General features: G+C 39.3%; 1 protein-coding gene across 4 annotated transcripts; it reads left to right on the top strand.

Moving 5' to 3' along the window:
• On the top strand, positions 1-27,812 carry FSD1L (fibronectin type III and SPRY domain containing 1 like). Of its 4 annotated transcripts, none has more exons than XM_017823641.1 (14): positions 1-101; positions 4,257-4,352; positions 5,273-5,404; positions 5,958-6,059; positions 9,065-9,087; positions 12,055-12,176; positions 15,514-15,723; positions 16,051-16,149; positions 17,896-18,022; positions 18,977-19,009; positions 22,172-22,269; positions 22,711-22,962; positions 23,311-23,399; positions 24,284-27,812. In XM_017823641.1, the coding sequence occupies exons 1-14, from the start codon at positions 87-89 to the stop codon at positions 24,401-24,403; spliced, it is 1,518 nt and encodes a 505-aa protein (XP_017679130.1). In that variant the 5' UTR covers positions 1-86; the 3' UTR covers positions 24,404-27,812. The 4 variants fall into 4 exon arrangements, with proteins under 4 accessions (XP_017679130.1, XP_017679129.1, XP_017679132.1 ...); XM_017823640.1 differs by having other exon boundaries at positions 5,958-6,098; XM_017823643.1 differs by lacking the exon at positions 18,977-19,009 and having other exon boundaries at positions 22,175-22,269.
• Positions 27,813-27,836: the final 24 nt, after the last annotated feature.

The raw sequence follows: 27,836 nt of genomic DNA, 5'->3' as shown, positions 1-27,836 counted from the left end.
TCGCGCGGCCGCTTATCCCGGAGTGGGGGGGAGCGCATCCCTGTATCCCTCCGTCTCGCATCCCCGCCCGCGTCGCTCCCGCCGCCATGGACGAGGAACGCGTGAGTCCTGGCGGGGCCGGGCCGGGTGGGCAGCGCCGAGGCGGTGGGGGGGAAGGAGGGGCTGGAGAGGTGTCGGCGGAGGGTTTTCCCGGCGGTGTTGGCGTTTCTCGACCCTCGGCCTGGCTGCCTGGGGAGGGGTGGTGGAAGAGGGAGTTGTACGGGAGGACAGCGGCGCAAGGGAGGAGTTCGGGGAATGCGCATCCAGAGAGGCTTCCTCGAGTCTGCTCGCTCCCCGCCTGGGAGCAAGGAATATCTGCAGACAAGGAATGTCTCCCTCTCTCTGGAGATATCCCGGATCCACCAGGACGCGCTCCTGTGTCACCTGCTCGAGGTGACCCTGCCTAGGCAGGGGGGATTGGGCTGGATGATTTCCAGAGGTCCCTTCCAACCCCAACAATTCCTATGGTTCTGTAAGGAAGTGCGGCAGCGGTGTGGAGCCCTTTCACCCTGTGTATCCCTGTCATAAGTGATTATGGTGCGTACATAAGCCCTTCTGTTTGCCACTGATGCAATCTAGAGTTGAAGGGAATTAATGAATAAAAGCGTTTGTGGCGTTTCTTTTCCCGGTGGCTGCTACCCTACAATTCCCTTCTTCCTTTACTTGCTATCACCCCCCCCCCCCCTTGGGGAAATCACTGGCCAGCATTTGGGGCTTTCTAAAAATGATGTTCACCTGAAAAAAGTTGTGACTCAGCCTTTTGGCTCTCAGTCTGTTGGTGCAAAAGGGCTTCTGTTACTGTCTCCGTGAGGACTGTGCTTTCCTCAGCTTAGAAACTGGTTTGTGAGTGGGGTCAGAGTGACTTAGCGCTATTGATGGCTTGAAACTTACAAATTAGGGATGTTTGATACTTCAGTTAAGTGTTTGTGCACTGCCAGGCTGTGTGTGAGAGGAGAAGCTGTTGCTTGAACATTCTCACACCATTCAAGGAGTCACAGCTTCTTCAGGCTTAGCCTCATAATAAAGTCTTCAGGTGTCAGATTTATCAAAATAAATCCCTTAAGAGAGTGGTACAGCAGCAGGTCAGCTTAAGCTGAGTCCCAAAACAAAGGCATCTCCTCACAGTTGTACCCTGATGACTTTGCACATGCTCACGTGCTCTTGGTCTGGTGCTGATTTTTAGTCTGGAGTCCTCTGACACGTCTTGAGATTCTTTCTCTGTATCCACACAGGCAGGCTCTTCACTTTTCTTACCTTGCTGAGTTACAGTTTCTGCTGATAACTGTATCTTCCTAGTCTTCTGGTTTGTGCTTCCAGTGCACCTGCTCGCTGGCAGAGCATGGGAAGCTAAAAAAGCCCCAGACTTGTGGTGAATGTTACTTAAAGACAACCAGAACATCAGTGTTTTATCTGTATGCTTCACATCCTAAAGCCAAAATCCAGCACTCTGCCTGCTACTAGGAAAATTACTGAGGAAATTAACTCTGTTCCAGCTGACAACAGATCTTGGTGTGAGTTCACAGTTTGTGGTCAGCAAATCCGGCTGCTCATGATAAGGAAGCAATATGCCAGATCACACAGTATTGTATCTCTGTGTAACTCATTATCCTTAAAACTTATTTATGCTAAGCAACTAATGTCTCTGAACACATGCTTTGGAAGCTGAGATGGATGTGAAATGGCAATAAGTGTACTTCTGGTAGGAACTATGTGAATTTGAGTCTGTCTGCCTTTGCCTGCTCTGTGTGAGATTAGTCTCTCTGGAAGAGAAGTAAATGAGGGCTGCTGTTGTGGGTGCCCTAAGTGATTGTTTTGGAACGGAGTCATATTTGAATTTCAGTGCTGCTCAGAGGTTCTGAATACAGTAACAAAATTGCAGTGGATCTCACATTTTACAATACTTTCTCTAACAGTATTAAATTTGCTACTGTCACCTGCACTGTATGAAGTTCTCCTTCAAACTTTGGCAGCTTCAATGTGTTAACAAGTGCAGAAAATTAAATTAATGGAGGCTAAGTAAGCATGTCCTCTTTGAAATTTGATATGGACGTGAAGGTTAAAATGTCTCACAATTTTGTCCTAGGCCCAAGACTGCTACAGAAACTGCTCTGTATGCAAACAGGTTATAAGCCTTCAATATGATCTTGAGCAAGTTGATAGCTCCTTCTTAAACAGAACTGCTGTAATTGTTTAATTTATCAAAGTTTACTCTTTAACTTTTATGAGGGACCTCTATGCTTCTAGAAGTGGACAGCTGTCTTCCAATTGCTGCTATATTTTTGTGTGCCTGAATGCTTTTTAAATTTCCCTCACACATAGATCTTCTTCTTTAATTATAGTGTAGCTTTAAAACCTAACAACATTGTTCAGCACTATATACAAGAAGACTTTTTTTCCCCATGTGTTTCAACTGAATAAGCTCTAAGATCCTTGCTGAAAGAGGATTGTGAGTTTCTGTGTTCATCCAAATTGACAGTTCTGCTCATAGGATCTAAGGCTTATCTCCAGGCTATCTGGCATGTGAAAACAATTGCCTCTGGTCAGTGGTGAATGCAGAAGCAGCTGGTTGGACAATGGTGATTTGTCTGCCATTCTAATGTACACAAAACTGCCTTTAGCCTTGCTCAGTTTTCACCAGACAACAAAAAAGTTCAGTAATGAAGTGGTCAAGACTTGCTGTACTCTTGTTTCTGAGAGAAGCCAAGGTCTTGTTTCTGTTCTGAGAGTCCTGGCTTCAGCCACTGCCAGCTGGTCTGTTACCTCTGCACGTAACACCATCAACACCTGTGCTAAAAGCACTAAAATTTCAGATTCCTCTGTCAGTGGTTTAACTTTGTGAGCATGACACCAGAAAACAGGCAGTGGGCTGGGGTAGCAGTAAATACCTCATTACAGATTTGTTGTAAACTGCTGAGGAAGGGATCAGAATTCTTCTGAGGAATGAGCATGTCTTAGGAGTAGGGGAGAAGTTCCTTGTACTGGATGTAATGTTGATGTTCACTGTGGATGTTGTGAAAGGATAAAATATTCTTCTTGCTTTCCAGCGACAAATGTGATCTAAACAGCACATGGTTTTTAAGGAATTGCTTGTGGAAGGAACTTCTGCAATATCTCTCTGGTGGTCTGGCTGCTTTTAAAGCATGCTTATTATTTCTCCATGCCTTGAGTTCTTAAATGTTGTCAAGTAACAGTGTTAGGCTGAGCTATTGAAACTCTGAGTCCAGCTGATTAATAATTTATTAATTATAATTAGGACAGGGATTACTTTTTTTTTAAGAGCCAAATTTAGCATATTAGAGTTCAATTTGCTTCTGAAACTTCTTATCAACCAGCCTGAAGTAAAATTACAGAAAATTCTTAGTTGCTTCCTCACCTTGTCCTTTATTTTTTCTTACATATGGTGATATGCTTTGAGCTTTACTTGACTTAAGTACCACACACTTATGTGTTTTTGTCAAATTCTTAGAATACGTGACTGGCAACTCAACAAAATTAGACTTGGTAGTATTAAATAATTTAGAATACATTTTGATGTCCCTGATAGTTTTGCCTGCTTGTATGTGCTTTGTAAGCTGAATCTACTGCTTTTTGAACATTTAGATTAGTACGTCACTGAAATAACCTTGATTCTCTTTCTGCGCTCTCAGAAAACTTTCCTCTTTGAGGTCACTTTTAGTTGGAATATAAGTCTATTAAACCAAACTATTTTGCCACTTGTAGAATAAGTGTACAGATCACTGTTACAGGTTTATTTCTGTATATAGAATAAACTGTCAGCTTAGTTATTTAACACTTGTTTCTTTCAACACTGTGAAATGCTAGTTTTTCTTCTATGTTACCTTTTACCAGCTTTTTAAATTTTCTTTATTAGTTCTCTATTTTGTTGCTCAAGCACTGCCTTCCTCATCTGGAGAAGTTGTGTGTGCCAGAGGTGTTCTGGTGTAGGTGACTTGCTTAGCAAAACGTGGAACAGTGGAGTATTATCGATTTCCCTCAAACTAACACCTGGACATCTTCAGTTTGGTGGAATACTTCTTAGACCTGTGGTATCCTTTCCCTTTTCTAACAAAATGCATTTCCTGATCCCATCAGAACGCAAGCTCAGTTTGCCATGCCTGGGATGTGTATGATGAGTTTTCATGTATGGTGAAGTGGTGATGACCAAAAAAATCACGAGCTGATTTTACAACTTCTCTCACTTGTTTTTGTAATTCTAGGAGACTCTGCAGAGGATTGTCAGTACTCTAGTGAACAAAAATGATGAAATTCACAACTTCATCGACATGCTGAACCATACAATATCAAATGTTCAGGTACATATGTATTGAGGCTCATAGCTTGTAGCTGAGAGGGGAGCACCTTTCCAGTTTTGTTAGTCCCAAACTGGATAGCGTCTAAGGGGTAGGCTGTAAGAATCAAGTTCAAAATACTGCATGTTGGAAGTCTGTCTCTAGATAAAAGGTGTGATGGTTTTGCATCTCACGAGAAAAGCTGTTGTAGAACTTAATTTGTGTGGAAGAGAGAATTTGGATTCTGATGCAAGATCTCAGACTCCTGTTAGATGGAAGTACTCTGTTTTTTAGACTTCTACTCTATTTGGCAAGCTGAAAAATGAGCCCATCCTGGTACTTGAGAGAATATTATTTGCTCTTTCACTTTTTGGTAGTTGCAAATTGTTGGGCTTAAGCTGAAAGTTTGGCTTAGCTGTTAAAGCATCTAAACGAGGATGAGATTTAGGTTCTTTTAGTCTGTCAATCAGCTATAAGTTGTTTCATGGTAAAGCTGAGACACGTTAACTGCAGATATGGAAATTGTCCAGCAAATCTTTAAATTGATGTCTTGAGTGCAGCTTTTAGTATGAAGTGAAATCACTTTACGTGGAACTGGATAACTGCCTCCTTCCAAACATCTAGCAAGCTATGTATAATTGTAGGAGGGAAATCAAGGCTTTTTTTTTGATATGGAACAAAGCTACAAGGTATGCTGGTTCTGTGCAAGTTTGAGTATCATGGAATTTTCATGGGTGTCAGCATCTGGAGTCCCCCTGTAGAGTCTGGTTAGGATTTGTCCGTCATTCCTAGTGCTTTTTCCCTTTTGATAAGTTGAGGGGCAGTCACAAGGTATCTAGTGGTCATGGCAAAACATGTGTGGGCAAATAATGTGAAGCTTAAGATACTAAAAGGCTAGTTTTCATTGTTTCCAGTGTAAACAGCATTTTCAATTCTCTTCTTAGGTAAACTCTTCCAATGCAATCAGTGAGCTGGATGAAGAATTTGATGGTCTGTATTCTGTATTGCATGAGATGAAGGGGAGTATGGCCAACACTATCCAGCAAGAAGAGGCTCGTAAAATTCAAGCTCTGCAGGTAACTATATAACTACATTTGTAAACTTCCTCTGTTCCCGTTCCTCTGCTATTCCCATCTGTCATATAGCAATATTGATTTTCAGGATTGTCTCGTGACAGTTCTGGAGCTGTTTGAGGATAAAGTCATTGCCTTTTTTAAAGCTACTGCTACATTAAACACTGTCACTCATAGATCAGTAGTATGCAGTTCTGTAAATAGAAATTGTAATGCACAAGAATATAAGTGTTTATTTCTTTACTTCTGAAACCCTTATTTTTTGGGGGGGGAGAGAAACAGGCCTTGAAATTAAATCTGGCTTTTAAATGAGACTTCACCACCTATCCAGCTTTTTCCCCTTTGGAGTTGTAGGATGTGGCATGTGTCACTGTGCACTTGTGAAGCACAGTGAAGTTTTGGTTGCATGCTGTGTCAGAGGTAATCACCTTGATTATATAAGGTAATAAGTTGTTATAAATGCATAATAAAGCCATGTAGTTTCTAGGACTGGTACTTCATAAACCACTTTTTAAAATGTGAATACATCAAATTGTTCTCTCTGTTTTTGCTTCAGGATCAGCTTAGCCAGTGTAGTCATGCCCTGGAGAGTTCTGAAGAGCTGCTGGAAATTGCTGTGCAGTCTCTGGACATAAAGAACCCTGCGAAACTCTTAGAGGTAGAAAACATTGAGCAGATGGGCGTAAGGCAGATGTTGGTATCCATCTCCATTCGAAATATCCTTTGCATTACTCTCCTGGACCCTGTAAACTTACCAGCTGTACTGACAGTAAGGATAGAGAGGCATCATCATGGCCAGGCTTCGCGAACGAAGATCTGGGGAGGGCTCTACCCACGTTTGTTACAAGCGCACTGGTGGCTGAAAAGGCCAATACGAGACAGGCACGTTTGGTTGCAAAAGGCACAGCAGAAAGACTCCTTAGGTGGTATAAGGCACAAATCTTTCTGCGTTGTCTTTTCTCCTCAAGAGTGATCCTGCATGCTTTCTCAAAAGCATCAGCAGCATTATGGATAGTGTGTCTCCAGAGAGGCACTGAAAACACAGACAACCCCAGGCTACTAACGGGGTATCCAGGTACTTATAAAACATTCTGTACACATATGGCCCCTGGGAGTCACTACGGTGACCGCCAGTACAGCGAGGCCAGCAGTCAGCCTCCTCGTTCACACACACTAGGACCCTGCTGACAGCTGACCAGCCACTACAAACACACAGAAAGAACCCCCAGGCTGAGAGGCATATAAAAATACAGTTATTGCTCTGTTAAAGAAGCCAAGTCAAGCACTACAGTCTTGAATTTTTATTCAAGACTAATTTCTAACAAAATAAGGGGGTTTCTTGTTATTCAGAGTGAACAGGGAAGGAAAGCAATGCCTTCTCCTGAACAACTGCCATTGTTAAGCAAACTTGCACTGATGAAATCAGGAAGTGAAGGTGAAATAAATCTCTCTAAAGCTGAGTAAAGACTTGGAAAATGTGTGATGGCCAGCACTCGAAGTCACTTGAAGTGACCTGTCCATTCCCAGTGCTGATCTATGATGCTTGCAGGCAGTCTCTGGATTCTGTCTGTAGGTGATAAGATGTTTGTTTTGCAGAACTTAATGCAAACTGTGGATCTTGAACTCTGCAGCTGTGCTGAATGATCTTGCAAAACTAGATTCAGTTCAGAACTTAGTTTGAAACTGAATTCGGTATATTCCCCAAAACCTTCCAACACATTTGTGTAGACAAGAGCCTGGATTTGGGCCTTGCATTGTGATACCAATACAGATAATTTTTCTTTACCACAGCAGATTTGTAAATCAGGTAACGTGTATCTAACTGGAAGAATATGCTTGTAAGTTAATGAAGCAGTTCCCCGCATACACTTAATCAGTACACTAGTGCTTGCTACAGTAACCCTTGTCGTACTACTGGGATCAGCTGTGCCAAATGCAAGGCCAAATTACTTTTTTCCTTCCTGCATTTTAGCAGGAACAAGGACACAAATCTTGTTAAAAGAGTGAGGAGGAAAGCTGTCTTACTGTGTTAGTTTTAGCTTTTGGCAGCATGTTTGTGTGCTGTCCTGCTTTCTGGGTGTAAGCTTTGATTTATGTGGCTTGAAGAGCAACAATTCCTTAAGCTGAGCATTTTTCTTAGGACTTCAGTTGGAGTTGTGCTTTCTGTCTTGTCACAGTGATGTGTAAAAAAATAAAGTCTGCTCTATGCAGAGTGTGGTGTAGACTTTATTGTAAGGTGTTTTGTTTCAGATATCTCTAATGCTCTTTTCCAATCAAATAGACTAAGGAAAGCTATTTGAGTGTTAGCTGGGGGGAAAGTCTTTTCAGATTTGGCATCTGAAGCTTAAGATACCAAAATCCAATTCAATGACCTCTTACCATCTAGGATATGATACTGGTATTACACTAACTAGCACTTGTGCATTTGGATATGGCATTTTAAGGCTATTAGGCAGACAATTTTATTACTCTGCTGGTAAGAACAGCAAGTGTTCCTGAAGGGGAAGCTCCAGCCCATGCTCTTCTATTGGCACAGATTTTCTTTGGATACTCTAGGAGTGTTGTGAAGTAGCTGTATTTATCTACAGCTGTCATACAGGAGAATCAGCCCATAGCTTCTACAATAACTTTGTTTTGAGGTAAAATAAAACTACCTCTTTAATTAAATTATTTCTAAACACTTGGTTTTTTCCTGCTTCCCACTTTTGGAATATACAGTTGGTTTTGTAGCAGGGACAACATGATTTTTTTTTTTAATTGAACATGACTTGTAATTAGCGAAAAACTGGAAAGTTCTCCACTTTCGACTTCAAACTGGAAAGCTACTTGATGTTTCTTGTCTCCTATTTGGAAGGAAAACCAGTTCAGCTGCATGGCAACTGCATCAAGTAGCAATGTTAGCTTCAGTCATGGATAACAGACACGACTAGGCCATCACTACTTCAGCAATAACATTTGTTTTAGGTTTGTAGCTCCTCTTTGTGAAGGACAGGAATTTTTGTCTTTCTAAATGCCAGTTAGTCTTTATCTTTGAAATATGTCATTACCGCTTATGCATCTGCTTGGGGGGTATCATTTAAGTGCTGGGAAGAACTATGTTCTGTCATTTTTTAATAGTGACACACAGAGACAATGTTTAGGAAGTATTGTTGGAAGAGTTTAATAACTTTCATAGTAAAAGTTAGAGCAAGTCCTAGTTTTTCTTGTTTATCAGACCACACATCTCTATGATGTGTAGCCAAACAAGCCATGTTTGGTCACATACCACTAATAAGCACTTCATAACTTCACAGAAAATACCATGGTAGCTAAATGTTGCTGACTTCGTCCTGTACCTACTTTAAAATGTGATGGGGGGTAGATTTCTCTTCATCAGTTTAGTTAAAAGGACACCCAGGAAGTTGAGCAATTTGGAATTGGTTTGGTGTGGTTGTTTAAATCAGTGGTTTTTTCTCAGGTGAGATGCTGTTGCCATGCTAACCCATGCTATTAACGTGCTTAATGGGACAATCTGTTTTGATAAAAATGTTAAGCTCATTTTGATCTTCAAATTTGAGCAGTGCAGCGGAGATGGTTCTCAGCCTTCTTGCATGTTACTGCCATGGATACTTGCATGGAAATACTAACTGCTTTCTCTCTCTCTTCTTCCTGACATGCATCAAGGCTGCCAGACAGATCAAAGATAGGTACAGTACAAAATCTATCACTTTTCTGTCTTTGAATTAATCTTATCCTTGAAAACACATTTATTTTGAAAGGGCCATAGTCAGCTTAAGTCAAATTTGTTGACTCTTCCCTAAGTGTTAGCTACCACAACTCTTGAGAGAGAACTAAAAACTTTTGTGCTGCTCATGTAGTATTTTTCCTGACCTTTCATATCTTTAAATTAATAGAAGGTTTTAATGAAGGGAATAGAGCTCTGTATCAGCTACTGCTATTATGATTATGTCTTTATATATATATATATATATAAAAATTATTTTTAATAATAAGCTTATTAATACCTGATGGCTGAAATTTAATGATGTTTCAAGCTGACTCTGCCCCTTTAAGTTGTGAGAAAATATTGTTCTTTTTCTATTTTTTAAAGTGCTTAAGGACTTTTGCTAGCTAATTTTCCTTCTGAATGTCAGAAGTCTTGTAGCCGTTAAAATATTTCTGGTGACATCACTCTGACTAAGGACAGTGAAATTATTTTTTCTGGTGGCTTTTCTTTGAGCTGTGTTTTCAAACTATTGTTTAAAAAGCAAAGCTTTACTGTTTCAAAATAAATGCTAGAGCCATTTTTCCTCCACTTAGAAGAATGTTAACTATATTCCAAGAGTCTGACCTTCTGGTTCAAAAAGCTTACTATGATGTGCATAATACTTTGAAAGGCAGCTGACAGGGTGCTTTCAGCATATGTTGCTCTTATGGACCAAATAGTTTGTCTTTCAATTTACAGGTTTTTCAAGGAAGGGTCTTAGGGACTAAATTCTCTTAAGTGCTGTATAAAATGAGTAATTGCTAGAGAAATAAAACTTTGCATTTTCAAGGGTAAAGATTTAGGGTCCTTATCAAATCAAAGGGAAAGTGGATAGTGGCAGTGATGGGAATCTTAATACTTTTTATCAGTAGTAATTTCTGGTTTCTTGAAATGCTGTATCACCTCATCCTTTGTGGTTCTCTAAGACTGGTGTCTAAACAGAAGTTAAAAAGCTGTCTGAAGCCGACTGCTCCCTGGTGTTCTACTGCTAATCAGAGGATTATTTTTCCTTAAGGAGAGATTTACTCTACCCATCTGGCTGAGCAGTGGAATGTGCCAGGCAGCCCGTACAGAATTTCAGAACATGAACCCTGTCTTGGAAAATCAATTGACTTGTCTTTTATGATATTCAGTTCAGTCTTGTGTCCCAAAATTGTAGAGCTTGTCACTCCTGATATATATATGTATCTCTTTAATAATAAACTTGATATTTCCTCCCCCTTCCTCACTACCAGATTTTTTGTTTTCCACTATTGTTTGGTGTATCTGTGGTTAGCACACAATCTCTCTTGCATGCTGGTGAAGTACATGACCTCACCAGTACATGACTTTGGGAGTGATATGAACTAGGTATTCTAAAGATGCCGCACATCTGTGGGTGTAGAATAAATTGAGATATTTACAGTTGACTTTTGTGGTGTGTATAATACTTTATAGTTAAGAATTTTATTTTTTTTTTTAAGCAAAATTTGGGACCTGTGTGCTGTCAGAATCGGTGTTATTCAAATTCTTCTGCATGGCCTGATGTCTTCAGAGTCAGAGAACTATTCTAGAAACTTGTCCTTATTTTTAGTAGTGTAGTTGGAGTACAGAATTATCTTGGGAGTATTCAGAGCAAGTACTGAGCTAAGATTTCAGAAGTGGAAATGGGAGCACAGGATCACAGGATGGATCGTGGAGGGAGTGACCACAGTGGGTCATCTGGTCCAACCTCCCTGCTCCATCAGGGCCATCCCAGAGCACATGACACAGGATTGTGCCCATACAGTTCTGGAATATCTCCAGTAAGGGAGACTCCACACCCTCTCTGGGCAATCTGTTCCAGTGGTTGGTCACTGCACAGCAAAGAAATTCTTCCTCATGTTCAGGTGGAACTTCCTGTGCATCAGGTCTGCCCATTCCTCTTGTCCCATTGCTGGGCACCCCTGAGCAGAGCCTGGTCCACCCTCTGACCCCTCCCTGCAGACATTGACAGACAGGGATGAGGTTCCCTCTGTATCTTTTCTTGAGACTGAACAGGCCCAGCTCCTTCAGCCTTTCCTTGTTGGAGAGTTGCTCTGGTCCCCTAATTATCTTCATAGCCTCCGCTGGACCTGATCCAGGAGCTCTATGTCTGTCTTGAGGAGCTCAGAACTGGACACAGCACTCCAGATGTGCCTCACAGGGCTGAGTAGAGGGGCGGGATCACGTCCCTGACCTGCTGGCAGTGCTCTTCCTGATTCACTGCCAGATGCCACTGGCCGCCCTGGCCCCCAGGGCCCACTGCTGGCTCAGGGACAGCTTGTTGTCCACCAGGACCCCCAGGGCCTTCTCCACAGACCTGCTTTCCAGCAGGTCAACCCCCAACCTGTCCTGATGCCTGGCATTATTCCTGTCAAGGTGTGGGACCTTGCACTTGCCTTTGTTGAATTTCAGGGAGTTCTTCAGTGTATCTTGTAAAACAGATCTAATACATGCATGTTCCAAAATGCAACTTAGCATTTCTCATATCTGGATACAATCAGACATAGATATGAAAGCAGCATAGTCAGCTTGTTCACTGCTGTTTAGAAATGCCTAAATATGATCCTGAGTCTGTGGTGCTTTAGATTTTTCACACTTACTGATTTTATGTCAAGTGATATGGATTTTGTTTTGTCTCTTATCCAAGCTTTTCAGTAGTAAAAAGGTTTAAGCTCTTCTCTAGTTGCCTCTAGTATTTATTTGCCTAGTAATATAGAACAACTGGTAGCTTGCACTGAGACGGTTTATTTTTGAGTGTGCTAAATGGTAAACAGTTATCTGTTAGAAAAATGTTCTCTTTGATCAGTAGTTTGACGTTAATGTTACAGGTTATCTGATTGCAGTTTTGAAAAATGGCTTAAACAATGTAAGATACATTTTGTTAATGCTTCTTTCTTGACTTCAGTGTCACAGTGGCTTCAGCATTCCGCCTCTCCCTGAAACCAAAAGTCAGTGACAGTATGGCTCATTTGATGGTGGACTTCACTCTGGAAAAGCGCATGCTTCAGGCTGTGAAGTTTTTGCCAGGTAAAAACTGTATGCACTGGGTTTAATTTGTTATTACATGAAACAACTTACTATCTTCAAACCAACCAAACAAAAGAAAACTGTACCTCTTGCACCCTTTTTCAGAGTACCTAAACTCATTCTTACTCATTGCATGTTAATTTGAATACCTCAAGGATAAGAGTTTTCTGGCTTTTTCTTAGTTTCTACATATGACAGGATTTTGGAAAATAACATTGACCTTAGAAGTGAGAACGAGTCTTCCAGACCATGTTTTTTTCTGAGTTGTCAGTTCTCTGTACTTTGCGAAGTTATCCGAAGTTTCTCTTGATGCTCAGTGACACTCCAAAGTCCTGTTCCTCTGCAGTAGTGTTACAGATGGAAATGTAAACTACTATGTCACTTTCAAGAGTGGTGAAATGGTTTGAAATATAGGAAAGAGATAGTCTACTAGTGCTGTGATAATGATTACCATAATACAAAATGTGTATTGATGCATCTATTCCTGACAGTGCATTAGACCAGTATATATCTTTAATGTCTTTTTATTCATACTGCTTCCCTATTTAGAACACTTTGCCCTTGACTGTTACCAAGAATATATTGACAGGAATATGCTGGCAGGGGTGCAGGTTGTTCCATTTCTGGGTCACTGATCCAGATCTGTTAAGGATCAGCATCAGTTTACATCTCTGCCCGTTTGTCTTGGATGTTGCAGATACAGTATGTGGTAGCAGGTGTAGTAAATGACCAGTGTTATTCCTGGTGGTCAGCTACCAGAGTCCAGGCAGAAATTTACCTTCTAGTCTTAGACTCTGGGTGTCAATCATTGCTCTGTATTCCATAGCTAAGGGAGCAGGGTAGGTCACAGTGTACCTGTTTAATAGAAATGAGAGTGTAAAGATCTAACAGCAAGTATGAACAAAGTCTTGTGTCTAGATAAAGGTATTATTTAGTATGACCTTTCTTATACATGGATTTTCCTTGTTAAATACTGAGGAATTTAAATTGTTTTGGGCCTTTGATTTTTTTAAATAGGAAACTTGACTTTCTGGGTATAAATATTCTTATCTATTTCAAATTGCTTTCAAATTACTCAGACACCAAATACAGCTTAAACTGTTACAGGCATATTTGCACTGAGCATTGACAGGCTTTCATACATCAGGAAATACTAATGTTCTAGTCTAGGAAGTGGAAAATGCGTTTGGTGGTGTGGTAGTTTGAACACTGCTTGCCAGAGAATTATGCTGAAGGCTAGGTGTCACCCAAGCACATGTAAGACTCTTTATCTGGTATCTTATGACAAAAATAATGGGAGTAAGTAGCTAAACTTAATGATACAGGAGCTGAATTGCTTGTCCTAATCTTAATTTTTCTTTTGCCTATTAAGGCATCATATTGAATTAATTTCAAATTATTGCTGGATAACTTTGATGGCAAATGCATGGAATTAACACTTGAGCCTGTGTTGTAGTTTAACCCCAGCAGGCAGCTAAACACCACAGAGCTGCTTGCTCACTCTCCCCTGCCGGGGTGAGATGGGAAAGACAATAAGAAGGGTAAAAGTGAGAAAAATTGGGGGTCGAGATAAAAACAGTTTAATAGGTAAAGCAAAAGCTGTGTGTGTAGGTGAACTTATCTCCATCATGGGGACTTAGGAGGACAAGGTGCCATCACTCTGAACATCCCCCCCACCCAGTTTATGTGCTGAGCGTGACGTCATATGGCCTGGAATATCCCTTGGGTCAGGTGGGGTCAGCTGTCCTGGCTGTGCTCCTTCAGCTCCCTCACTGACAGGGTGGTGTGAGAAGCAGAAGAGGACTTGATGCTACTCAAATTAACTAAAACCCCTGTGTTATCAAAACCATTTTCATCACAAATCCAAAGCACAGCACTACACAAGCCTCTGTGAAGAAATGTAACTGTCCCAGTGCAGACTTGAATATTTTGTGCTTTCAGTCTCTTCTATGCTGCTCATTTGTTCTCAGGCATTTTAAACCTATAACACCAGCTTCAGTGTAATTCCCACTTGGCTTAAACTGCAGGGATGTGAGGGTAAAAGGGTGCATTTCAGCAGTGCTGCTTTTGAAATATTTGAAGAGATCATGAAGAGAAGGTGTGAAGGTAGCGTTCATAAAGCGAGTTAGGCCTTCTGCTTGTAGTAGACCTGCTGTAGCTCTAGGAGATGTCTGTATCTAGAGTGTAAAATTACACATCTCTAAAGGACTGAACCATAAATGATGTGAAGTTGATTGTCATCAGTCGCTGTGAAGGGGAATCATGGATAACAATCTGTTCAAGAAATAGTTATGCAGAAAACTGCATAAAGGCAAATGTATATGTAATTAGGACTTGGTCACTGGGACCTCTATAGAAAGCACAGTTAAGGGCCTGAGAGGTAGGAAAAGATGATTTTTGACCAAAACAAGTCTGCAGGTCTATCAGTTCCACAGATGCATCAGGATTATCCTTTTTTGATGCTCCTGCTTGATACAGTGACTTGCAGGCCACTCTCATGTGTATTTCGAGCTTTTATCAATGCTGAAACAAAGGAAAAGATTTTTTGCAGAATCTTCCTCCAAAAAACGCAAACAGTAAGAAGTCTTTATTACTTCCTCCAGCTAAAGTCTTCCTTGAATGTACTTTAGACACTATAAATGGTATGTAAATGCCTTCTTTTGCAAAATATTTTCCACAGACTGAAGTGCTCCTTGATTTCCTGGAAATAGACTTCTGTTGTATATAAACAAAACTTCAGCCTTTAGTGGATCTTTGGAATTGTTTTCCCTTCTTTCAAGACAAGGGGTGAAAAGGAAAGAAAACTAGGTGACTGTGGAGTGGATAGTGGGAAATACTGTGTATCACTATAGACATAGTGATACTATGTATCACTGTGTATCACTATAGTGATTTTATAGGAAATATAAGTGATGCTGTGTGGGGGTTGCAGATGTACTTACCTTCCAAAGACTCAGAAACAGAAGTTTGCTTTTTAATGTTCTCCCTGTGCAGTATTTATTCTAAACGTAGATTCATAATTGTAAGTCCACTCTACTCTAGCAAGTCCTTCTTGCTGCTTCCAGAAGGGAGTCAGCCTAACTTACAGACAAAACAAACATCTGGAAGATTTGATACAGATGGTCACTCTAGAGCTCATGTGTACTTCTCATTTAGTAAAATGTATGTTAAATAGAAGAAATGAGTAATAAGCCTAGTCTTTGATCATGCTTTGCTAATGAAACAGATCCTGTAAAGGAAGGAGTGTTACTAGGCCAGGGGCAACTTCCAGATTCTGTAAATCCAAGGAGAACAAATACCCATTGTCGTCTTTAAACTGATCTGTGTGCTTGTGCAGTCCCTAAAGCTCCAGAGATAGATGTAGCAGCATGTATGGTTGCTGATAACTGCGTAACAGTATCATGGAGGATGCCTGAAGAAGACCCCAGAATTGATCACTTTGTACTGGAGTACAGGAAAACCAACTTTGATGGGCTCCCTCGACTAAAAGGTGAACAGCATTGGGAAGTGATCAACTACATCAAAGCCACTCAGTACACGTTATCAGGTAAAGGCCTTTTATACTCCAAACACCAGACTATCAATATAACTCTTTATGCTTGGAAGTTTTACAAAATACCCCTTTTTCTGCATGTAATGAAGCTTCTGTTATATCACATTAGTCTTGGGTGCTTTGTACAGTAATAGCTCTGTCTTTCATTTTGACTTTGAGGTTTTGTAAAAAATCTTGTGTTAACTAAAGTTTGTGCTGATATTTAAGCATGTTTTTTGCAGATTGAGGTAAATGCAAGACAGCTGCATGGAATAGGCCTTAGTCTTGTAAAAGTTGTCAGTAACCAATGTAATTCCGGGTTTCTAAATGTTTGCTTTTTAGGTCTGAAATTTGATACAAAATACATGAACCTTAGAGTACAAGCTTGCAACAAAGCTGTAGCAGGGGAATACTCTGATCCCATAACTCTGGAAACCAAAGGTAAAATTTGAAAGACTAACCTTAGCTGTAGTGAAAAACCTGTACTTAAACTTTTCTGCCTTCTTTATGAACCTGTGTGTTGAATCTGCTTCTGAACAAGCACTGCTGAAACACATCCTAAGTAATAGGGAAAACAACCATCTCTGTAAAGGATTAAGAAGCATATTGGCACAAAGCTGCGCTTTCAGCATTCAGGCCTTGAAAAATGGCATAATAATGTCAACTTTCTCCAGCAGAGCTTGACATTGGCTGCTTTGAATTGTGGATTGACAGTGCCATGTGCTCCTACATCATGCCAGCATACAGCAAGAGAAAAATGAATGTTGTGGATGAATGACTCTTGGGGCATCTAAACAGTTGGTGTAGTTATCTGGTTATTAGTGACAGATACAGCTTTCTGTAACTAGAAGGGGCTGGAAAGGGTTAGGTTGGGGGTTTTTGTTTGTTTGTTTGTTTTTTACTTTGTAGCTCTAGATTCTAACCACTGTCAATATTAAAAAAAATAAACAACTTCAAATTTGCTAAAGGTTTACAGTCATTGTGTTCAAAATTGGTTGGTGTGAGGACTGTTAGGATGGCTTCCTAACATCATCTTTTAAATAAACTAGCAGTCCTGAAAGTGATGTTTTGTGAGAGAACACAAGTCTTAACTCTTAAGGTGGAGATAGTGATCCTGTGGCTTGAGTTACAGCCAGGTCTGTGATGTAAAGGGCAAAATGACTGGTATCAACTATATAAATTTATATGTAAATTCTGTTACTTGTGGAAGCTATTTCATAAGAACAAAGCTATATGCAGTTTGAATGAGCTAATGGGCATTCTGATAACTTTCCTAAAATTACTTTAATACTCTTAAAAACAGTCATTGTCAGACACATACTATCCACTTAATAGCCACTTACATTCCCTACTCCAGTAACAGAAAAGTAATTCTGGTTTTGATTGTTTGGGCAGTTACCACACTTCCTATATTATTTTCATTATTTATGGGTGAACATTTAGTTCACTTTCTTTATTAATCCACCCATAGAAAACCAGCTTCCTCATCCATGTGATTATCTGTGTACTGTTGAACTCTAAACTTTTAAAAATCTAAAGTATACTTTTTTTCAGAATCAAACTGCAATATCTGTTGGTATTAGGACAGTTACAGAACAGTCTGTAAATATCTTTAGGGAATTTTGCCTGTTGTATTAGTTTTGTTTTCTTGCACAAAGGGCTTGGCTGCCACAAATACCAGGTCTCTTCCTGCTCCATGAATCCTCTGCTGTTCTTGTATCTGCAGCTGACTTCACAGTTCAGCATTGTCTACCTGGATGTGCTACCCTGTCTATTGAGTATTCCCCAAGTTTGAAGTCCTTATAAATCATAAACACCTTGTTGGAGAATCAATGCTGCCGAGCATGGAAAATAAGCCTTCCTTTTTAAGAAATTCATAATTATAAGAATCTTGAGTAGGCTGTAAACAGCAGCAGCAAGGACTAGCTGAATTTACTTCCTGACTCTGAAGCATTTTAGAGATGATAATACTTACTTTGTAACCTGTGTACTGAAAGTAGGTTGATGGGCTTTATTTGAAGGGCTCCTTACATTGATTACAAGTGTCAGACTGAAAAGCTGATTTTTCTGTTACATCTAATAATGCTGTGCTGCATTTTTCCTGCTCCTTATATAATTTTCTATGAATAGTCACTGCTGGGAGAGAGCGTTATGCCATTTCACTGTTTTCTATTTTATCTTGACCAGCATTTTTGTTCAGTTTGGACAGTACTTCATCTCACCTGAACTTGAAAGTTGAAGACACCTTTGTTGAATGGGATCCCACTGGAGGCAAAGGTCAAGAAAAAATAAAAGGGAAGGAAAATAAAAATAGGTAAGACCTCTGTTTTGTAAATGTCTGGAATACTTCCTCTGGCAATTGGAGGGCAAGGGGGAATTAAAGCACTTGAGGACAGCGGGACATGAAAGGAATTTTCATTCAGAAATCTCTCTCCAGAAGAAATTTTAATTTTTTTTTTCCCCTTCTGTCACACAGATGCGGAGGCTAGAATTGTGTCATAGTTGTTAAATAATATTTTAAAAATACATTTGTTGGGCTTATCATTCAAGGTTCTGAAGTAAGTTGTAGATCTGGTGGATTGACCCTGGCTAGCCACCAGGTGCCCACCCACCTGCTCTATTGCTTCTCCTCCTGAGCTGGACAGTGGGAGAGAAAATATGATGAAAGGTTTGTGGCTTGCAGCTTCCTTCAGGGCACATCCACCCTGAAGTGTTTGATGTTATCTCAAACCCTCCTTAGTGAGGGAAAGGTACCAATTAAACAAACCCGATAGCAAAAGATAATGAATAATGAAACATAACTCTTGTGAAAGTGGCTGAGTTCGTGGTAGATTGTTAGATGTGTGCTATTCTGAATCACTGAATAAATACTGTTGGAAGAACATTATTAGGTCAGTCTGCTCTTGGCTGAGCCTTTAATATATCCAAGGATGAAGGATGTGTGGATGAATGTGTTAACTCACTGGCCCTCTATTCCAGGCCACCTTCATGGGAGGGCGGGAATATCCTGATACCTGACTGGAATTTCCTGTGGTGCAATGAGTACCAAGTGCCTCTCAATGTGCACCCCTCTGAGGAAAGCCTGGCTTGATCTTCTCTGTTCCTGTTACATCGTTAAAGACAGCAGTTAGCTTTTGTCTTCCTCATGCTGAGCAAACCCAGTTGTCTTTTGACTGTGCCCCAGTCCCTTAATTGGCATTTAAAATATGGGGATAATTTACTGTAGTAATTGAATGGTTCTTTAATGCCTACTTATTTCTGTCGACAGTGGCCAGAATCCTCTGCTGAAGAGCAATAGAAGGTGATAATATACCTCTTATTCCTAGGATCTAGCACCTAGTTTTGTTGGGGATCTATGCTACTTTCCTTTGCTTGATGTCATGAGAAACAAATCTAATAGCCTTTATTAGTAACTGGACATACGCTTTTAGAAGTTATTTGAAAGTTTAATTTGGATTTGTAGAGATTATGTTTATTATACATTTTCCACTGACTGGAAGAGAGCCTTTCTGGAAGGATGCATCCTAGTGTGTATGAAACCTAAATTGCAATAGTTGGAAGAGCATTATGTATTTTAATGTTGATACAAAGATCCCTGTTATTTACAGACGTATTGAGGCTTACTTACAGGATGACTCACTATGTTTTTTTTACAAATGTGGTAAAGATCTCCTTTTGGAGAACTTTAAAATATTTTTTTGGTTCTTATTTTTGAATCTGAAAACCTCTTTCCATCTGAACTTGTTCTGTAGCTTTTACTAGACATCAGAGGGTAAGAAGTAGATGTTTTTACAGGCTAAAAAAAAGATGAAATTTAGCCTGATGACATGTAAAAGGCTTCATAGCAATTCTAATTGCAGAGCCAATTGTTCAAATAAGAGAGCATCTTTTTTGAGATTTTAAAGTTGGGTAAAATATTTTCCTATTCCTTGTGCAGTTGTGGGTTTTTTAGGGTAAAATTTTTTCTTTTGTTTTAATAAAACTCCTTTTTGACAGATTATTTCTCCTGTTTTTGCTCTTACTTTTTTTCGGTAGTTTAGAATTGAGGGGACAAAAGACATGCCTGTCTTGTAGGTGTTACTCCCCTGTGTTTATCTCTCAGGCAGATCTACCTTTGACTTGAGATCAGCAATAAAGAAAAGCTTGTGTAGGCAAAACAAGCTCTTGAAGTTGTGCAGTGTCAATAGTTCCACTACACAAAGCATATCAGTTTCTGCTAAACTGAATTTTAAAAGTGTCTTGGAAGTGTTCCTATTTGCCCAGCTCTGGGAATCTTGTACTTTGGCCTCTCTTTGTAAAGCGCTTCCCTAGTTCTTGCCTTTGCTTTGGTAGAAGGACATGGTCACATGTTCAACTTTACAACTTAGACCTACCTTTTCTAACAGGAGATTTAGATGAGCTTTATTCTGGTAGGAGGCTTTTGTTCCCCGTTAAGAGCATCTGTGGAATGTCTGCATTAGAAGGAAAATTTTTTGGGGCTGACTCCATAGTAGGTGGGGAAAAAATTGCACTATAATTGTTTTAATGCATAATTTTTAAGGGTTGGAAACACACAATGGCAACAAAATGCTTAATTATCTGTAACTTATTAGACTAGAAAAAAAGCCTCTGGATGATTTCTGATCTCTCTCCTTGACCTTTCTTCTCTAAAAGAGGATACATATTGCTTGGAGTATGTTTTGTGTGCTGAAATGGATCCTAAGCAATCCTAAACCCATGAGATAAGAATATTTGGCCACTGAATAGTGGAAGAAATGTGTCAGTTACTGCCTGTTAAAGACTGTGCTGTATTGGAAAGTGGGCACCAAACTGCTATAAAATTTGCTGCCTTTTCCTGTTGGAAGGGAAACTTAAGCACTGTGAGGGAAAAAAAAAGAACCAAAACTGAAAACCTGTTTTTTGAAGCTTTTATGTCAAATATTTAATGTAATTTTCTCAATTCTTAAAGGCTATTAGATTTTGATAGGACAAAGCACATGCAATGGCTGTTTACAGACATGAGCAAAATAAATGATATTGATATCCTTTTAATGCTTTCCTAACCTTGAGAAAATACTAGCAAAGTACCTGTGTTTTTTTCTTATGGTGATTCTCTAAATGGCCACATTGCTTTCTGCATAACTCATTTATACTGGATCTAATAGAAAATTTTGGGCAGCATTTGTTGGAAGTGTGAGTGGAAGATGCTTGATGCACCTGAAGAAGGATGCAATCTGCAAAGAGTGATGGTTCTTCCTGAAATTATGCTTTAATTCTTGGCTTTGCTTTTTCCCCCCCCATGCTATCACTTGTTAACTTTTTATTTGGTAAGTAAACTGCAGTATCTCCCATTTTTACGAAATTTAAAAGTCCTTGATGTGGTGCACCTGCACAATATTACACTTACCCCCTTCATGTAACTCTTGTCTGCAGTTTACAAACATAGGTGTCTTCTGATCACTGTTGTCAAATTTATGTGGTGAATGGTGATGAACGACTTTTTCATCATCACAAGTGATTTCTTGTAGAATTCTGTAACTGGAATAGAACAAACCTGGTCATGAACTAGATTTTAGTATAATTATGTATGACAGCTTAATATCTCTCTGTTTTTGATTCCCATGTGACCTTATTTTAATGATGGTATTAAGCAAAAAGGGACCCTTTCTAATCCTTTCTGAAATGCTATTTGAAAATAACTCCAGAAAACTTGAAATTAGCATTGAGCGAAGTGGAAAGGAAACAAGCTGTATTAGTGGACGTTAAAGTGTAGCAAATAGCTTTACCAAATATTAGCTGAAGGATAACTTGGAGAGAAAACTCTTATGTGTGGTAACTCTTCTGAGGCTAATGTATTGTAGACTACAGGAGATGAAAAATTGAAAATTCCTTATCAAGGGTATTTCAGAGACTGATTTTGTACTTACTCGGGGTTTTTTTGTCAATGAAATTAACCTCAAAACTGCATAGCTATTTCTGAGAAATTAAAATTCTTTGCTACTGATTGCCTTTAAAATAGTAATCAGATGTGATTTTCTGGCTACTGAGGAATATTGCAGATAGCCTTCACTTGGTTTAATGGTTAAATTGCTGAGAATTATTTTTGAGGGTCTAACAGGTTAAAAAAAAGTTTGAAAACCTCATTAGGTTAAAATTATTCTCTTATACAACTGATTGCTCGTTAGAATATTCTCCAGCACAAAGTGTGTTTCATTCAAACCATGCGCCACACGTGTGTTTTTTCCCCTCACTCCTGTCTGTTCTCAGCTGCCTTTGAACTTTGTTTGTTACAACATCTTGTATTATTTTTCTGTCTGTCACCTCTTCCCTCCCAGTCCTTGTGCATGTGAGCTGTTAAGAGCTACTAAGCAGCTTAACTAGTGTGTCCTTTCAGTAGCTTTGCGTGTCTCTTACTGACTCGGGAACACTTACATGTGCTATTCTGTAGCTGTGTCCAAATCTTGAGTGCTTCATCTCTTTTTAGAAGCAATGCAGCATCTCCGAAGAGAGCCACCAACAGCCCAAGAGCCTCGGCCAGGGGCAGCAGGGATCGCTTTGCTGGTGAATCCTACACAGTGCTGGGTAAGGTGGACCTGTTTGCTCTGTTAGGGGGTGTGATGCTGTGGAAAGGGCAGATGAGGCAAGAATTTGAGGGAAACTTTGTGGCAGTTCAAGGCTGTGTAATTAACGTTGTCCTGCCCCATTTGCCCATAAAACACCAGAATTTTGTGCTGCAGTGTCTTCAGGTCTGTTGAAACTCTTTATTACAAAGCTTTTAATGACTGACCTTCACTGCTGTTCAATGTAAATTGGTGTTAAATATGTGTTATCTGAATTATAAATACAGTCTCATTAGTCTTTTATATTTATATTCTGTTGTACTTTTTTGTTAATCCTTATAGTTCAGATTTTTTTAATGCCTTCACTTTCAAGTAAAACAGAGTAGACATCACTGGTGCCTGTTAGGAAGGCAGCATTGTAAGGTACACTCAATTACAGCAATTAAATGTATTTCTTTGGTAGGAGACACTGCTGTTGAGAGTGGACAGCATTACTGGGAAGTGAGAGCCCAGAAGGACTGCAAATCCTACAGCGTGGGAGTCACATACAGAAACCCAGGGAAATTTGACCAGCTGGGAAAGACTAATTCAAGCTGGTGCCTCCATATCAACAACTGGCTGCAAACCACATTCTCAGCAAAACATAATAATAAAGCAAAGACTCTTGATATACCTGTTCCTGACAGAATAGGAGTATACTGTGACTTTGATGGAGGTAAATTACAGTCTTAGGGGATGGAGGTAAAAACTTGACTGTCTGTGTGGAGTTGGAGCAGTACAGGGCTGAAGCAGTGCATTACTGCAAGAATGACAGTCTGTTGTGAAAACACAGGCCCAGAGCTGTTTGTATTCTAATTCCTGTAATGTCGAATGACTTGAGTTCATCTGTGTGACAGAGCTACTAATTGTGAACTTTTCTGTTTTGTGGACTGTACTTAGCATGTTCTGGAAACCTTTCCCTGGGAAAGAATCATTTTTTTGTAAAAGTTAGACAGCAACAGCATCTAAGCATGTTTAAATGCTTATGTTTAAACTGTATGCCAACTTGTTTTCTTTCTCTTAGGTCAGCTCTCATTTTACAATGCAAACTCAAAGGCGCTGTTACACACCTTCAGGACTAAATTTACCCAACCATTACTACCAGGCTTCATGGTCAGTATCTATAAAATTTTGTTCAGCTTTTAGCACTGAATTCAGTTTACCAAAGACTTAATTGCTTTGTCAAGAAGGAAACTGGAAGCACTGGTTTTGGCTGACTAGTAATTTTTAAAAGATGTTTAACTCTTTTCTATTTGATTTCATGTGGTGCTTATAGTAGCACTCCAGTAGAACTTTGCATGTACACAGGGACAAGTTTAGCTTCAGAAATGTTGGAATGTGTTAGCCTTCCCTCTAGCATTGCTAAGACTGACTCATTAAGTCAGTTCCTAAGTAACACAAAATAATATATTATAAATAAAACATAATATTTTATAACTATATAATTTCATAAATATTATATTATGAATACATATATGTATATAATATTATGAATAATATATTAGTAAAGTAATAAACAATATATTAGAAAATATATAATATTATAAACAAAACATTATTTTAGAAAATAAAACAGATTTTTTTGTACTGTGTTTACATTGACATAGCTTTAGCATGACATGGAAGAAATAAGCACTGCTTTCAGACACTGGAGCATAGTGATGTTGTTGCTTTTCATTGTCATTTGAAGTACTTGCTGCTGGCTCATTGGCCTTCAAAGGAATTTTCCTATTAGGAGCAAGTCTTTTTGTATAAAATCTTAGCCTTAGTTATAAACTTACAGTCATAAAGCATAGTATGTGAAGCATCTTAGACTTTGTCGACTTAAAAATTAGCTTGTCTTTGATTAGAATGCTTTACAGAATGCTGTGATAAGAGCAAGAGAGAAGATGTAGAGCTGCAGGATAACTTTTTTGTTAGTTCCGTTGTGGGGCTTGTGGGATGGGAGGAGAGAGATGTATGTAGTCCATAATGTAGATTTTTCTTTTTCCCCTTAGATCTGGTGTGGAGGTCTCACAGTGAGTACTGGATTGCAGGTGCCAAGTGCTGTGAAAACCTTTCAGAAAAGTGAAAATGGATTGAGTGGCTCAACAAGTAGCCTAAACAATGTTGCCTAGTAGTGTCTGTTAAACATTTCTATTGCTGAATTTTGGTTTTTTTCTGTGTAGCTACTACTCACAGAAGCTTGTGAGCATTGGATTAAACTGGGTTTGCTACCTTCTGCTGTTTAGGGCCTGGGTACTGATAGCGCAAAGGTTTGAGGCTAAAGTGTTAGGAACCTACTGGGAATCCAGACAAATGTCAGAAAACTGAACTGTTGCCTATTTAAAAAAAAAAAAAGAAAAAGAAATCAAAAGCTGTAACTGTGTACTTTTCTAATACTGTATTTAATAATTTTATTATGGACTCAAATATTAGTTTTGTTGCAGATGTTATTTTTCTATGAAGAATATAGCAAATACCATTTTATTAGCTCTCCTAATACAACTTATTTAATTATGTATTTTATTATTACTAGGCTTCCTGTTAGAACTTGTGATGTCAGACATACATTTTGAAATAATACTGATTTGCTGGCTTAGCCTGGTAAAATATCACAGCAGCATGAATTCAGAAGAATATTAAAAGTATCTGTAGGCCTGATATGAAGAAACAGTAAGAGCAGACTGTGATTTTTTTTTTTTCCCCCTAATATAATATTTTCCTATTTCCCATGAGTAATTCATTTATAAATCATGTATATTGAGATTAGCTCCTGTTTGTCACAAATTACAGAAAATGTAACAATGTATAGGTATTTAAAAGCATTCTTATGTCCTCAATGAAGACACATTATGATACCCAGTCATTGAGCCAGACAGTATTTTGGAGAAGAGGTTCAGAACCAAAAGATCCAGAGCTTTTTTTTTTAAAGCTACAGGATGATACCAGTCTGTCAAAAGCTCTCAGCTTTGGGTCCTCTCTTGGCTTTTGAAATGTTGAGCCAGGGTGTTCTATCACCTTGGTTCTTAGTTGGAAGCTTAGTAACAATAGTCAAATCATTCATAATAATGAGAGAGCTAAAAAAAAAAAGTAAAAAATCATGTTACATTCTTCATGGAAAATTTCAGCTTGTCAGTGAGAATTACTGATGTCATATAGATTGTTTAAGTCTGTTTTCTTCCCTCTTATCAAGTCCAAGAGCCTAGAAATAGTTTTCAGGTACACATTTAAATCAGCTGTTTCCTAACTGAAGATTGTTTCCTGGTATCACCTGAAAACTGTTGTGTAAATTCATGCTGATAAGGGTCCATAATTAATTGGCTCCTTTCCTCCTGGGCCAATGTACTTTTTTCTTATGTGTATCCTTTAGCCCATAAAAAAGATGAACATCTAATTATGTTAAATCTTATTATTATCAGTGGTTCATTTCTGTCCATCACAGTTTCTCAAGAGGAGGAGAAATTTAACTTCTAATAAATTGGCTATGGTGTTCAGTGGGAAGTTAAAATTAACAAGAAAATTAACTATAAAGTTTGTGGGGTTTTTTTTTCAGAAATCATGAAGTTGACAGGATGGTTGAGCCCTTAGTGTTTATTTTGCATCTGGAACTTGAGCATCTCTAATTATTTACATTGTGAACAGTTACCTGTAATCTCTTTTTGCAGAGAAGAGTACAAAATAATTCCCAGTTAATCTGTACTTTCTCCTGCAAGTTCAGTGGTTGGGATCTTGGGGCAAAGATACTCAAAGGTGACATGGTTCTTAGTTAAGTGTCTGAATCTGTTTCACGCATTTTTCTGCAGATGTTGTTATCCCAATAATCTGTGTATAATCCTTTTCTTTTTACTGCAGTGGACACCTGACTGGGAGTTTTAGGGGATCAGCTGCTGGGAATTCAGTTTTGAGGCCTGTTCTTGTCTAGGACTGTGGTACACAGACATCAGAACAGGCTGACATCTCCTCACACCACCCAGCCACTGGCTTGATCTTGGATGTTCAGCTGTAGTTCCTCTTTAAATTTCCCTTTTTGGAAGGAAAGGGGATGTTTACAACAAGCTAATGTGTAGTAAGAGCAAACTATGACTAATCTCCAGCCCTATGTAAGAGCATTTAAATTATAAACTTCTTTTTTTTTTTCAGCAAGCTGTAGTGCAACCTGCAAGGTGGATTTGATATGCACAAATGTAAAAATGTAATTTTTTCTTTAACATTTAGTTAGAGAAAAGCTTGAAGTGTTTTATACTGTGACTTGTGACTTGCAAGTTTTAGTTTAACTGATGTCCTAGATGAACATAACATGTGATTTTTTACCCTTAAAAGGATGGATTTGTTATATAATAGTTTGCACAGATGTCAAATTTTGCTGCTAACATCTAGTCCATTTTTTTTTTTTTTTTTAGTAAATGGGGATATGAAAAATTGCCTTAAGCACTTTAGATTTTTTTAGACTGGTTTTTTTTTTTTCCCTGAACTAAAGTCTCTCAGTACCCATCATCATACAAAGATGAGCGATGCCACACTGCTTCCAGTGATGTTTTGTTGCAGCTGGTGCAAGTTCTATACTTGCAGCTGGAGAGGGACACCTGGAGCCCAGGGGGTTACCTTTTTTCTATGTGAATCTGTTTCAGGGGTTTGAGGGGTTGTTCTTTGGCAGTGGATTAGACCTTTTGAATGTCTGTGGTTGAAGCCACCAGGCATGTTGTGCTTAATACTCCCAAACTCTTTGCTCTGGAGCTGATGCTGTGTGGTGGCAAAACAGAAATTTTCTGCTCTGTGACCAAAAGGAGGAGTTCAATTTTCTTTTCTTTTCTTGTTGTTTTTTTGTTTTGTTTTGGGGTTTTTGGTGGGTTTTTTTGTTGTTTTTTGTTTTTTTTTTTTTAGTGATGATTGCTGGTAATCTTTCAGAGTTAAAACAATTTCACAACTTGTGAAGAACTAAAGGGTTTCCCCCTGAGCTCTTAATATATCACAAGTGTAGCTCGCATTTGATTCTGTGGAAAACAGTATGAAGAAAAACTGTATGAACTGCAACAACGGATGTCAGTGTCAGGATGATTAAAAAAAAAAATATCCAGGGGATATAGGTGCTTCTGCAAACACCAAATATTAAATAAATGGCAAGAGGTGACAGGTTCATTTCTTAGCCGCCCTCTACACAAAAAAAAGCAGAGGCCAGTGTATAAATCCTGCTTCCTTCCTCATCCTGTGTTTCATATGAAGACTGGGGGAATAATCTGAAAGAATATTGGGCTTTGTCAGTGTTTTAGTTGAAGGACGGTGGTTGTTGGTGGGGACGGTGGCCGTGGGGTGACTTGTATTGGTGTTGTCCCTCAGCATCACTTTGTTTGTGGCAGGGAGGAGCCTGGGCGTGTGTTCCCCTCGGAGCAGAGCCCGGTGGTCCCCCATGTCTCGGTGGCCCCTGTGACCGAGCATCCCTGGACCGGGGATGGAGCGGGGCGGGGGGAGAAAGGCGGTGGTCGCAGGGCAGGGGGGCGTGCGTGTGTGACACGATGTTTTGTACTAATACAGAAATCCTAGAACCTCCATGTGCCTCCGTTCTCTTTTTTT

This window comes from Lepidothrix coronata, unplaced genomic scaffold (assembly GCF_001604755.1).
Source record: "Lepidothrix coronata isolate B3197 unplaced genomic scaffold, Lepidothrix_coronata-1.0 Scaffold104, whole genome shotgun sequence".
Taxonomy (NCBI): Eukaryota; Metazoa; Chordata; class Aves; order Passeriformes; family Pipridae; genus Lepidothrix; species Lepidothrix coronata.
The sequence above is the reverse complement of the archived record's forward strand: the minus strand, read 5'-3'. Positions and strand labels throughout refer to the sequence as shown.